Source organism: Drosophila elegans, unplaced genomic scaffold (assembly GCF_018152505.1).
Source record: "Drosophila elegans isolate 14027-0461.03 unplaced genomic scaffold, ASM1815250v1 contig_149, whole genome shotgun sequence".
Lineage (NCBI taxonomy): Eukaryota > Metazoa > Arthropoda > Insecta > Diptera > Drosophilidae > Drosophila > Drosophila elegans.
This window is the reverse complement of record NW_024545513.1, coordinates 7,977,933-7,991,927: the sequence shown is the minus strand read 5'-3', so window position 1 is coordinate 7,991,927 and position 13,995 is coordinate 7,977,933. Positions and strand designations below refer to the sequence as shown.

At 42.6% G+C, this 13,995-nt stretch overlaps 1 protein-coding gene across 1 annotated transcript; it reads right to left on the bottom strand.

Annotated features, from left to right (window-relative positions):
- Positions 1-6,239: 6,239 nt before the first annotated feature.
- Positions 6,240-13,272, bottom strand: LOC108136395. The gene is made up of 4 exons (XM_017257505.2): positions 12,965-13,272; positions 11,132-11,539; positions 10,862-11,059; positions 6,240-7,308 (listed from the first exon to the last, which is right to left on the bottom strand). Exons 1-4 carry the CDS (start codon positions 12,965-12,967, stop codon positions 6,772-6,774), a joined length of 1,146 nt encoding a protein of 381 aa, XP_017112994.1. The 5' UTR covers positions 12,968-13,272; the 3' UTR covers positions 6,240-6,771.
- Between the last annotated feature and the right edge of the window lie 723 nt (positions 13,273-13,995).

Genomic DNA, 13,995 nt, shown 5'->3' with positions numbered 1-13,995 from the left:
GTTTTCTATCGTAATTTTGTTTAAGGATTATCAAATTTGGGTAAGTACATAATAAAGACTACAACCTTAGATGAATAAAATGTTTTAGAAAAACATTTATTATTTAATGTGCTTTTGTGGTTAGTTCAATGATAGTTTTGTGGTGATTGGTTAATAAACACATATTTAACTTGTAATTTTTGGAGTCAACGCATTTAAAGGACATCCAAGGTCCTTGGTTGTTGTTTTCAGTGCTTCCTCAAAGGCAGAAGCTCCGGCCACTCCTCCTCCAGCCCCGTTTATCTTTCCGATTCAGCTGCAGGTTCACGATCAGGTTGGCGATCACATTCGCATTCGCATTCGCATTCGGAGTCGGAGATGTCCGTCCGCAAGTGGAAATCTTCATGCACTCCTAGTTTTCTGTAATTAAGTGTAATGAGCGTAATTGCTAATGTGTAGCACGGATCTCCGAAGATCTCTCTCTCTTTCTCTTTCTCTTTCTCCATGTGCAATGCCATAGCCACATAGCCACCTCCATCTCGCCGCAGATTTAGTTATAGCTCAGAGCCGAGCAGCCCCATTCCGGGCCAAAAACCCGCTGGAGATCGAGGATCGTGATCTCGGCAAAGTGAAATTAAAATGTATGACAAAGTGCGTGCAATAATTCGTGCAAGTTTAATGAGCGGAGCCGCAATGCGATGGACATCGTCTAATTGCACTAGATATGGATATTTTAATTGAATGAGAACGCTGTCATATTAGTGGCCAGCAATTAGTCCGATTTGTCCATCGCCGGACGACGGGCCACACTTGGTCAGTCGCTTCTGACCGATCCTTTGATTGCCTTTTCTGCAAGCCGTCTCCTCCCTGGATTTGTTAATCAAATATTGTCTCGATCCGGTGCACAGTGGGAAAATATGTTTGAGATATGGTCAGGAAATTAAAAATGTGGTCATTGGCCAAGAAATTATAATTTCTGTAAAATCTATTTAAGAATGTAGAGGCCTGTGAGCTTTTATAGGCGTTGTTTTTTTTGTTAACCACTATTAACATGCCTTGAATGGTGACCCAAAAACAAATATAATTAAATCCAGTTTTTAAAATGGTATACATCTAGAAATTTTATGTATTAGAATGCATTTTTAATTAGATTAATTTGATAACAACTTTAAAACTCAAATAAACTATAACTGTATTTGGCCTAAAGAAAGAAAGTTGATCACTTGAAGTGCGATATGAAGAAGGTAACATATAACACATTTATGTGTAATCACAATTTAATATAGACTTCCATGTGTTAATATGCAGAACACATTTTTTCTGACTGCATACAGCTGCCGTTTTGCCTCGGATCGATCGACTGGGATCGGATCGGGCCCAGACTAGCTCCATAATGGGCAACCAATTAACTGCAGTCCAGTCGCGTTCGGTTTAATGAACTGTCCAGGATTACATGAGCACTCGAATAGTCGAACATTCAAGCATTCGAGCATTCGAGCACCTGAGGACGGATGCGAATGCAACTGCAACTGCAACTTGAACTGCAGCGATATCAGTTAACAAGATCCACACCGCATTCCACATCCCTTAAGGAGGTGGAGGAGTCGACATGGTGGGATTCCGATTCCGATTCCGATTCCGATTCCATATTCAAATATTTGTCCATCGCATTCGCCTGTGAAGTTTTTGTCCTGTGCCCCTTTTGTCCCAAAAGGGGTTCCGTCAATATTTGACGGGCCACTTGTGAATTGTGACCTCTTCGCCTCTTTTTGCCGGCGTGTGTGTGTGTTCCCATTGAGTGATTGCCTTCGTGTTTGACTGATTGACTTGCGTCTCCCCTCCCCCTCCCCCTCATCCTTACTCTACCCTACCACCCCCCTCCATCCGCTTGTCCGTTCTGTTTGCGCCCTGATCCTGTCCAGCGATAAGCTGGCACCACACCGAAAACCCCGCCCCTTTGCCAGGACCTCGCAGGCACACGCTCATCAATTTATGCTCCTGCTTTGATTCAACATCAGATGCAAAATATGTGCACCTGGAAAAAATACGACAACTCTGAGTACTGTTTATCAGTCAAAAGGTCATTAATCAGGAAATAAAAAAGATAGGAGATCAAAATTAAAACATTAAATCGAAGGTCAAAATTGAAACATCTTTAAAGTCAAACATTGAAAATAAATTTAATTCATGTAAATTTATATTTCGTAAAGATTTAATTGTATTATTAATACAAATTAAAAAAAATACCCAAAATACTAATTTAAAAATGCATTTTTCATAAGCGCTCGAAGGAGTAACTGCTTTAATTTGGATTAATATTAAAAGTAAGATTACATAGTTAGTAAAAAGAATATGTTGTTCTTTACTTTATGTTTATTCAACACATGACACAAAATAGCTTATTAGTTTTTGATAACATTATGTTTCATGCTTATTATTTTATTTTATTGATTACTTTCCAAAACTGAACTTAAACTGCCACACATTTTGCCAGAGTGTACATTGCGTCGCTCAGTTCCCGAGTAGTGGTTCCCTTTTTGTGTCCCGAAAGTCTGGCGCCAATGTGGCCATTAATTATATCAATTCCATTGTCGCAACGCTCATCAAAATCGGCATCTGAATCGCCAGCGTTGCGCTGGAATTTTTTTTGGGTCTTCTCACCTGGGTGGTGGACCACCTTTTTCGCACGGATGGAAAACTGAAGTCATGGTTCGAGCAGGAGCAACTGTTTCCCAAATAGCCGCAAAAGGTCAAGAGCTGATGTGGCATTCATTGACAATTAAAAACGCCAGCCCATTGTCCGGCACTGATCACTTCATTGTGCGATTGTCCAGCTGCCCCTTGTACCGCTCCCCTTCCCCCTCCACTGTACCGCTTTTGTCCCGCTGGCAGGCGATTCAATTGTCGTTTGTTGCCCGTTTGCAGAGTGGGCGCGTCACCTTTGATCTCGGTCTCGATCTCGATCTAGCTCGATCGATAGATCCCTCGGTGGTTCTTTCATAATTTGTGTCACTTTATGTTTTGCGGCCCTCGCTCTTGAGTGCTGTTTTTCCGCCAGACAATTGAATCCCATTTCGCAATTGAAAACACCTTTCGACCTTATTAAGCGGAAAATCGGGGGTTGCATGAAAACGCCAAAAAAAAAAAAAAAAAAAATAAAAGAAGTAAAACACACACTACACAAAAATGTGCATGAAAAGGCCGCTTCATTGTTAAGTGATCGTAATTTATTTGGGCCAAGGCGCCGCTTAGACGGCTTCAGACTGGACCATGTCCTTCTGGTCAGATGGCTATTGAATGACCCGATTTTTGGGCCTCAAAACAGAGAAAGTTAAAGGGATTACAGCTGGCCAAAGGCAGTCAAATATTTTAAAAGAATGAGTTATGTTACTCTTCTTGGATTAAATGTTGAAGATCGATGTTAATATAATTTTAGAAATGCATATATGATTTTTTTAATGATCATACTGACAAAGAAATGCAGACTTGATTTTTCGTATGATATTTTCGGACAATTAATGATTAATTTAAGAGGAAAAAAACGTTTTTGTTAAAGTGATCATACAGATAAATTAAGAAATGCACAACTGATTTTTGAAAAGATTTTTTAAATGAAGAAGAATAAATTTAAGACGTTTCCTTGGCTTACCTTCTGTTAGAGAAAAATAAGTTTCATTGGATTTGAAGAGCTTCTTGGAAATGTCGCACTTTTTCTCCTCCAGCACTTTTGCATTGGCCTTCTCTGTCAAATTGGGTTTTTCACAGCCGTCAGCAAGTCGAGCTCAACCTCCAATTTTGCAGCTCGACAATTATGTTTACAATAAGATCGCTTCTTGAGGAAATTGTATTTCAATTGCCCAAGAGCAGCTGGCCAGCTTTTGATTCCGTGAACGGAGAAACTGCTGAGTTGTGGCCGGAGATTTCAACACCTCAGTGGAGAGCAGTCTTCCCCCCCCCACCGTCTCCAACTCCTCCTAGAGAATCTTCCGCACTGCAAAGAGATTCCCACAGGCGGACGAATTGGATTCGATGATCCAGCAATTATTGCAGTTTCGTGGGAGAGTCGCGAATTGAAAACTCCACGCGAATCGTTTTACAATCGGAACTATTGGAGATACTGGACACTGGACACACGCCTTGGTGGGCGGGCTACCCCCTGACGCCCCGCCCCCTCGCCGCCTCATCTTTTGGACCTTGGGAACATTTAGGGAACATAAATGTAACGCCATTATCTGAGGAAATCAGCAGCGGAAAACATAACTCAAAAATACACACGGCAAATACAAGTTAAATATAAAATAAGAGGGAAAACAAGAAAAACACAAATGAAATAAGATATTTTAAATTAATTGCCGCCGCGTTGAAGACTGCTGAAGACCAAGACAAGAAACAGTTCCCTGCACGTGACTTGTGACGGGAACAGCAGTCGGACACAAAATATCCAGATTCAAAACTGAACAGAAAACAGAAACAAAACAAAATAAACATTTAGATTAGATCAGTGGCAGGCGCAAAAGTTCATTCAGCAGGAGCCAGGTGAGGAGAAGGTCCAAACGGGGGTATCAATGGTCTCGACTTCAGGGATACCTTGTTTTTTCTTTTATTAATAAATAAAGAATTATAATTTTCAAAAATTTACCTTTCAGGTTAATTTAATAACTTGCTTAAAATAATCTAGGTAACACATATTTATAAGTTGCATGCTGATCAAAATATGTTTTTATTAATTAAGTAGCTACTAATAACATTTATAAAATTAATTATAAAAAAAAAATTTTTTTTGTTCTTGATCTTTCAATGCAATTGTTAAACTCTTGACCAAGATGCCAAGTTTTCTATTGAAACAATTAAAAATCAAAATAAATTTTCTACATAACTGCATTTACAACCCATACTTTTTAAAATCAACCAACAAAAAATAACCTTTTCCACTAGCCACTAATTGCTATAAGTATCTAACTTACAGATCCCCCAAACCGATTGATAACGCATATGCCCAGACAAATAAAGGGTTTCCGGACTGCGATGGCCGAAGGAATTTCAACATTTCTCATAGAAAGACATAATTTTCAATTTAATAAAGGTCAGGCCAATAAAAACCTATCAAAACTGAAGATGGATGCGCGCTACGTGCACCTGAAAGGGACAAAAGGGTTGACGTTGACGCTAACTGCATGCAAAGCGGCGAAAGAGAGAGGGGTGTACTGTATTAGAGAGGGATGGCGATGGCCCTAGCGAGGCGAAAGGCCATGAATGGTATCGCATAGTTGCATGTGCGCCTGCCCCATTCGGATTTCGGATTTCGGATCTCGGATCTCGAACCTGGCCATGATCCATGATCCATGATCCGAGATCCAAGATCCCAGTGATCTTGGCCAGTGATCGCACGGAGAGGCTGCCGCAGGGAGAGGACACAATAAAATCAGTGTGATAACCATCTTTACTGGGGACGGGAATATGGTAAGGGGATCGGTAAGGGGAATGGTAATGCATCCCTCTCTGTCGCTCTATCTTTGGCACATTAAATTGTTGAATCAGTCAAGTCACCGAGCAGAAGAAAAGGAGTCGGCTGGCCAGACAAATCGGAGCACGTACACCGAGTCCGAAATTAATGACAATTGCTGATTGTGTGCGATAAAGTGGATTCGGGTACTCTGGCAAACCGCAGAGGAGAATGGGAATGGGAATGAGAACGAGAACATCAACATCAACATCAAAAATCCAGGGCTCAGTGAAGGTGCGCGCGTAGATTCCGGCATGGTGATAAGCCCGGGAGAATTGGAGATTTGTTGGGGGGAGAACAGTGAACGGAGAACAGCGAACAGCGAACAGAGAATCGGAGACTGGAGAATCAAGAGCGGCGACAAACATTCCTTGTCGTTAAATCTCGTGTGTGCATTATTGCAGTTGACAAAGGGACAAAGGCATACAAAAAAAAAAAAAAAAAAAGGTGACCCAGAGGAGAGAATTATTATATGGCTCATAAAATATTTGAACAAGTCTATAAATGCCGCGTAATTCTGCTGCAATTAAAGCCACGGCGACGATCGTAAAAGGAAATTGTTTGGACACTTTAATGTCTCTCTTTTACCTTTGGGCTCTCCATCCAAAAAAAAAAAAAAAACGTGGCGTATGCGCAATTTCGGTGGGAATATATTTAATCCCGGTTCGGGTGTAATTGATATGTTGGCGCCATCAGCGCCATCGACCACCCAGCAGTAAAACTCTCGATACGTGTGTCTTTTCAATTGTTTTTTATATTTGATTTCTATAAAGTTAATACCTACACAAAGCTAAATTACATAGAGGTGTATATATATAATCGTACATAACATATATATCCGTGTATATAGTCGGGGGAGATATATAGCTTTAATCAACTACTATCACAGCATCGTAATACAAGGCAAATTATATCTTAGTATACCTAGAATCTAGCGGAATGTTCGGCAGATTGTTGGCGAGAGTTGTCATAATAAATAATACAATGGGACTTACAGCTAAACAAAAAAAAAATAAAAATAAAAATACATATACTTTCGTCTTTAGATATATTCATATCATTCGCATTTTGTGTTTTGATTTGATTGTTCTTTTCAAGTTATTCGGTTTTTCATAGCCTGGGATTCCTCGTGATTTTTGATTCGTCGTGACTGATGTTTATGGTGTGGCGTGAGTAATAAATATAGGATGTTTAATAAATTAAGGATGTCTGATGGATTGAGCCTCGTTTTTGTTGTTGTTTTTTGTGTTTGTGGAATGGAGGTTTGCACCGGTTGTCTTGAGCTTGGCTTAGCTCTTGTTCTGACTGCCAATTGGCATGGCCAACTGGATGGGCTTCTTTTTGCACAGCTGCTTCCTCTGATTGTCGAGAATCTTGCGGATGCTCTTCAGGTACTGAACGAACTCCATTTTGACGAAGAGTGCGTCCACCTGCAGGTCATTGGTGGCGGGGGGCGGGACCACGTAATCGCCGCGGGCGGCCAAGGTCGCCTGTTGGTTGAGCTGCACCACCGGCGTCTTGAACTGCTGCAGCCGCTTCTCCATCAACTTAAGCGGTATGATCTTATAGGTGAGCAGTGGCGAGGTCTGTCGCTTCTTCTGCCGCTGATGACGAGCCTTGGAGCCGTAGAGCAGATTGGTCAGGTTGATGGCCCCCTCCACGCTGCAGAGCACGCGCCTCGCCGCAACGCGCATCCGCTGCAGTTCGTCGGACAGCACGCTCTCCGCCTGCAAATTGGCGTAGTCCCAGTGCATCTTGGCGTGCCGCAGGTAGCTAAAGGCGCCCACATAAAACTGCAGGTCCCGGTGCACATGGCGCAGGTTCAGCTGGAATGGGCGGACGAAAAAAAGGGAATCCGTTTAGTTGGCTTCATCAGGACATAAATAATAATAATAACAAAAATAATAATGTGATGTTTACTCTATGATCATTAGTTAAAAATAAGTTTCGAAGCCACAAGGTTTGTTTATCTCTCTTTAATATACTATTGCACTACTTTTGCATTTAAGAGAGACTGACTGCTTTGTATAGCTTTCTTTGCAAAGACTCATCGTAATAAATAAATTGTATGACAAAGTTTGACATTCCAATTTTCAAGCAATATTTTCCAGGAATTTAATACAAAAACCCATTTAAAATTAATTTGATGGTAAAAGATGTTAAATACCTAATATATTCATCACGATTTAAGATCACAGTCACATCTTATGTCATTTTCTTTTTGGTTCTGATATTTTTCAAGCAATCGGGTATTGTTGATAACATAAAAGCCTTTAATAATTGTCTTAGTTCTCGCAATAAAAATCCCATTATGGAATTGTAAAATTAAGGTATTACAAGTCACGAAACTCTGGATATGTGAACGTGCTACGTGCCGACTATCTATATGGCATATATTTAGTAGTACTATGCCCATATAGCCCTACCTACAGTTCAATTGTTTAGGGTTGAGTGAACCCGCGTTGGCTGCGCTGCTGCGTTGACTTCGCACCCCCTCCCCCCCCCCCCACCATCACCCGAAAAAAACGTTATCTGCCCGGCGGCTGAAAGTGAAAATCGAGCCGAACGCTCGGCGCTCTCTCGTAACTGTTTTTGTATTTTTTTTCGAGGTCTCGGCTGCGCTTCGGCTGCTCGCTCGTGACGTATTCGTCGTGTCTTCGTTTCATTCATGCCGCTCGCGACTCGCTCTCTCTCGCTCGCTCTTGCTTGCGTTTTGGGGGAATCCACGGCTCGGCTGGCATGAATCACATATCACGTATACGTATTCGTATAGCCCCCTTGCCATCCAGTACCATCCCCGTAGCGCCCAACAAACGGCAGTGTGTCATTTGCAATAAATGAGCGTAGAGAACTGCTGAAACATATCAACGTTCAACTTTTTTCTTCAAACTATCGACGCTTTTGAATATGCGAATGTGCGAATGTGCGAGTGTGCGAGTGTCGCCGTGACGTAAAAAGGCCACCGCCGCTCGCTTCTCAGTATCGAAACCTATAAATAGAGTTCTTCTATCAGCCCGTGGTTTGGCACCTCGTCAGAGGATTCGATGGGCCCGAATCGAGTTCCGTTCTGGGCTCTGTTCCGATGTCAACAATTAGTTGGCGCAATCGGCATTGACGTAGCCGATATTGGACAAATATTGACAAGCCACACATCCCGAGCGGCAAGTTTGCAGCTTGGTACAGAGCGAGAAAAGATTTTACTTTAAGGTCTATGATCTAATTTATATATAACAATTTTTTCTTTAAAAAAAAATATGTTGTTTATTAATTTCAACTTTATACCATTTTTTCACATTTATAAACAAAAACCTTAAGCCTTTTACTTTTCATTTAAATGTCTCTACACTTTATTTTAAAGTTTATGAACTAAAATCTATTTTAAAATTAAAAATTTTATTTTTTAATTTAATACCCCAAGGCTTAAACATTTTATTTGCCAATGCGAACAAAGTGAAAATGTTTTTATAGAACGTGTTTTTTTGGTTGTAAAATCTTTTATAAAATTGAGTCTTTAATTAAAAGTCTCAAGCCTTTTATATTTCATTAACATACCCAAAGGCTTAAGCTTTTTATTTTAATTTAAATATCCATAGTTTTCTTGCCGTGTGGTCTCAGTTTCAGGTACTTTTCCCCACCTATGACGACAATTGAGAAATTTCAGCGAAAGCCAAACTTTGCTCATCGCCCTGAATAGACGATTGAGTGAATCGGCAAATGAGTGTCTGAATGGAGCGATTGGTGACTGACTATGATGGCGTTGGCTAAGTTTAGCAGAACGGGTAATAGAAAAATACTCCAAACTGGGAGTCGACCTTTGAGACCATTGTAACCTGAATGCCACAGTTGCTGACTTGCGGTGAGTCGGCTGTTTTCGTGGTCAAGGTGTTGGCTTTATGCCGCCCCGCCCCCCACAATAAAAGCGTTTATGAGTATGCCAAGTGAACTACCCTCATCTGGTTATCTGCAGATAATACTGTCTTACACGAAACTTTACCGGACACCTCCAAATTAGCACGTTGATGGAACTAGAGTCGAACCAAACCGATCTCGATCGATCCACCCCCTCAACGGATGTCGATCCTCGCCAAGATGTGGGCTAGACCCTTTTTCGGGGTACGGTTTTGGTTCGGTTCGGTTCGGTTCGGCTTGGTTTCGTGTCATGTGGTCCCGTCGTATTGACTTGTACCCGCCGTTCGCTACGATAAGCCGGCTCTACGATAAGTCAATTATTCCGCGAATACTGGCTCCTACATTCCTGAGCCTACACTCCATACACTCCACACACTCCCCACTTGCCCCACCTAACCGAAGCGTCGAACATTATTCACTGGTTTATCGGACACCTCGGGTTTTTCCTCAGCTGGACTGCTCATTTCCCATGCCAGGGCGAAACTATTTCCGAATTCCCAGCCCCCCAAAACGATGTCGTTTGTTACACACATCGGTGAAATGAAATTGTGTGGTCACTGCAGACTCTCGACTTCATAATTTTCCTCTGTCCATCAGCACATTAGTGTATAATTCAGATATCGATGGCGAATCCAATTGAAAATTTCATTAGCTCCCGGCTTGTTGTTTGTTTACTTGTCAAAAGTGTAAATAAAATTTCTATTGTTTGTGCAACGAATTATCCACTTCGAAATGAGAGACTTTTGATTTGAACTTTTGAGTGGCGGGAGCTTCAGCTTTGATTCGGTTTCAAATCGGATCGATCCAATATAGGGGCCATAAAACGTGATCTTGGATCAAGGCCGATTTGCAGGCAGAGGGGGGTTATTCGGGGGGTTTATCTATATAAACGATACTCGAAAAAAGCGAGCGCGCGCCGTCAATTTGCTCTTAATCTTTCTGCGGTTATGGCATCGATTGCTAATGTGTCCCCTCGCGCTGTTGTTGTTTGCCAATGCAAATCGACGGCTAATGGGGCGTCCCGAAATGCTGGCTAATGCTGACGAATCGGGGCGAGGTGCGATCGAAAACTTAAGGGCTTAAGGGAAATTATTCAATAAGCTTTTAACTTTTCTCTCCCACAAAATGAAGTTCTTCTAAGAATGTGTTAATGTCAGTGATTATTTTAGTTAGTAAGCCAAACTTTAGTGACTACTCTCGCTCTGGCTGACACGATTCCCAAGAGTCGAACTCGAACTCGGACTCATATGACCGATCCACTCGCAGTTAGCTTGTGACGGTCTGTTTGCACCTACGCAAAACTCACGTGACCCTCATTTTTATCACCTTTATCAAACTGCTCCCTGGCAACAGAGGAGCCCACTTTATGGTGTTTGATGTTTGATGTTTGTAAATGATCATTGATTGGAATGATTCTTCACACCCCACTAATGAAGTTGGGGAAATAGTAGTATCGTGTATTTAGCTCACCTGCAAACTGCTGGCATTTAGACGCGGCAGAAACTTGTAGTTGACTTTGTGCAGCGTCCACCGTCGCTTCTTCATGATATTGAGGGCCTTCAAGTTCTTGGTGGCCAGCTGATCCGGATTCGTTGTGGTCCTGGCCTTGTCCTCGGCCTGCACATTCCTCAATTCCCGGGCCGTTTCGTTCTGCAGGCTCTGCAGGATCTGTTTGGGGAGGGGGGGGGAGTCCATTAAATTTGCTCCTTCAAAAAAGGCTCTCTAATGCCAGAAACTTACCATCTGTCGCTTCTTGCAGCGTTTGGCCTGGCGTGGGCGCTTAGCATCCAGACCTGTCCACTTGTGGCCACAGGTATTCTCCCAATCCAGATGCATACTGCTGGCATTTAGCTCTTTTTGGAAGCGCAGCCGGAAAGTGGCTGCACTGCGCTTTTGCAGGTGCTTCAGTGGGATGGTCTCCAGTGTGGTGGCAGCTGAGACGCCACTACCGCCGCCGGAGGTGGTGAACTGCTGGAGTTGGCTCATGATCAGCGCCAGCGTTACCAGCAAAACGATTCGGTTCGGATGACGTCGATCCACAGGCGGCGGCGGCGGTACCGTGGTGGGTGCCCTTGTGCTGGCCGTTGTGCTGCCGCTGCCGCTGCTGCTCCTGCTCCTGCTGACGTCGAGCGGGCGGGCAGCTGTCGTCTAAACAACACAAAATAAAAGATATGGAAAAGGGTTTTTAATGCCAAAGCGCACAGACCTTAAACCTTATTTAGCATAAGCAAACGCAACAGGTTATCTAGCCATCTATCAGTCTAGCCGATTTTCAGTGATATTTTTTAAACCTCTAAATTGGCCAAAATGAGGGCTTGGGTGCACGAGCAGCGATGGCCAAATGGCCAAATGGCCAAATGTCTTCCCCGCCAATTACCATAAGTCAAGACTAACGGACACGTGTATGAACCAAACTGAACCGAACCGACTGGTTATATATAGTATCTACCCCCACCACCACTTTAGCTTAATATCAAGCCAAAACAAAAACTGAAACCCAAAACCCAAAACCCAAAACACGTGCATGTGTGTTAGTGGGCGGGCGACGATGATAATTGTTGGCAGTGCTTTCGGGGATTCCCGCCTGGGCATACATATAGCATACAATATACAATATATAATCGCAATTGTTTGGGGGCCCGAAGCGTGCGTGATTTGTTATTGTTATCGTTGGCGCTTTTTTGGCTATTGCTATTGCTATTGCCATTGCTTCGGCTATTGCTGTCCTTATCTGGCTGACATAATTATTGAAAATTAAAAATAAATTTCTTTATTTGGCCGCATTTTCTGGCTGAATCATCGTGTGTCGGGGAGCTAGAGGTCGACTGTTGTTGGCTTGACGATTGGCACATTGGCAGGTGGTACTTTTGGTACTAGTGGTGGGGTAGGCCCTGTTCGATCCACACGTATCTGTATCTGTATCTAACTGGACATTATGGTCAACGAACTTGACTCTTCTTGCAAACTTTTGTGAAATTCGCTCGCGTCGTCCGTCTCTCTTTGGCTTTATCGCCCCCTCCCTGTTCCTCCGGACCTTGTCCATGCCAAATCGTTGTCGCTTTTTGCCTCTACCGCTGACGCATCCATTTGCCGGCTACCAACTACCAACTACCAACTGCCAAACACCCCCTACCCCTCTTCTTCTTTTTTTGCACTGGGAACGTGTAAATTAATTTCACATGTTTCGCTCTTTTGTTGTTTGTGTTTTTTTTTTTTTCGAATTTTCGAAAGGTTTTCAGGCAGCCCCAAAGAACTACAATAGAGTCCTCAAAAACATATGCATATTCGTAACTGTAATACTCAAACATTCTGTGATTCATTTATAAAAAAAAAAAAAAAAGTTCCATTGGAAGCTGTCTGTTTGTTTTCCTGACAATTTGGCATTTGGATGCCTGATAATGTTGTGATTCACAAGCAGCCAGAGTCACAGGAAGCTAGAGTTCGAAATGCCGCTTCCTACTGATGAATAACTATTTCTGATCTCTTATCAGACATTTTTGACCATTATATGACATTTTACAAAAACAATTTGGGTAATCTAGAACTTAAACCAAACAAATCACTTTTACTTACCATTTACATAAAAATCGCTGGCTGAAAATTTCGCACAAATTTCAGATTTGACACTTTTTTTTCGGTTTATTTAGCCGGAAGTTTTTCTTTTTTTGCGGAAGGAAACTTCCAGAACGCAACGAAAAAAAAAAAGAAAAAAAAAACCAAAACAAAACAAACGCGGACACGTAAAATTGGCGAACTTTTTTTTGTAGTTTTCGTTGAGAGCGGGACTATATCGCGTTAAGTGTCGACGCGTTGCCTTCGACTGTCTGCTATGATTTGATTCCGATCCGATCGAATCGCCCGCCGTCGAAGTTGGTCGCAAGTCGCAAGTCGCTGAAGTCGCAGTCGATTTCTGGAGAGCCGGACGTGGAGAGCGCTGCCACCGCCGAGAGCTCAGTGGAGTGAAGTGGAGTGGAGTGGAGTGAAGTGGAGTGGATTGGATTGGAGTGGCTTTCTCGTCTTCCTTTCCTTTTCTTTACTTTAGCTCTGCTTTTCTTTTTCGCATGCAGCCCAGCTATTTGGACTGAACTCCTCAGTTACTATGAGCATACTAATGAGGAGGCGGACGCCCAACTGCCGGTCCGCTCGCTCGCGGAAGAGAGACAACTGCTGCTGCGGCGGTAGTGGGAGCGGTAGTGGGAGCGGGAGTGGGAGCGGGAGAGCCTCTCTCGACGGACGTGAGTGCCTCGTTTTGGCTGGCCGGCATGAGTGTGCAATCTCCAGGGCAGCGCAAGAAAAGCGCTCAAAACATTCGCCGAGTGCCAAAAACAAAGCGAAAAGGCCATAAAAGAACACAGCTGAGCGAGCGACAAGCAAAAAATGTCTAAGAACAAGTGCGTTTGGACCGGAGGTTACCCTGTAGATGGAGCAGCAAAAACCAGTATAGACTTCCCACAAAATCATGCAGGAAAGGAGTATATCATTTCCCAAAAAGGTTAGTTTAAGTTAGTTAGGAACAAAGAAAACGATTGGCTTACAATGGAAGTTGTCAAGCCGAATACTTAAATTATTTTAAATAATTATTAGAAAAATATTACAATAATTAA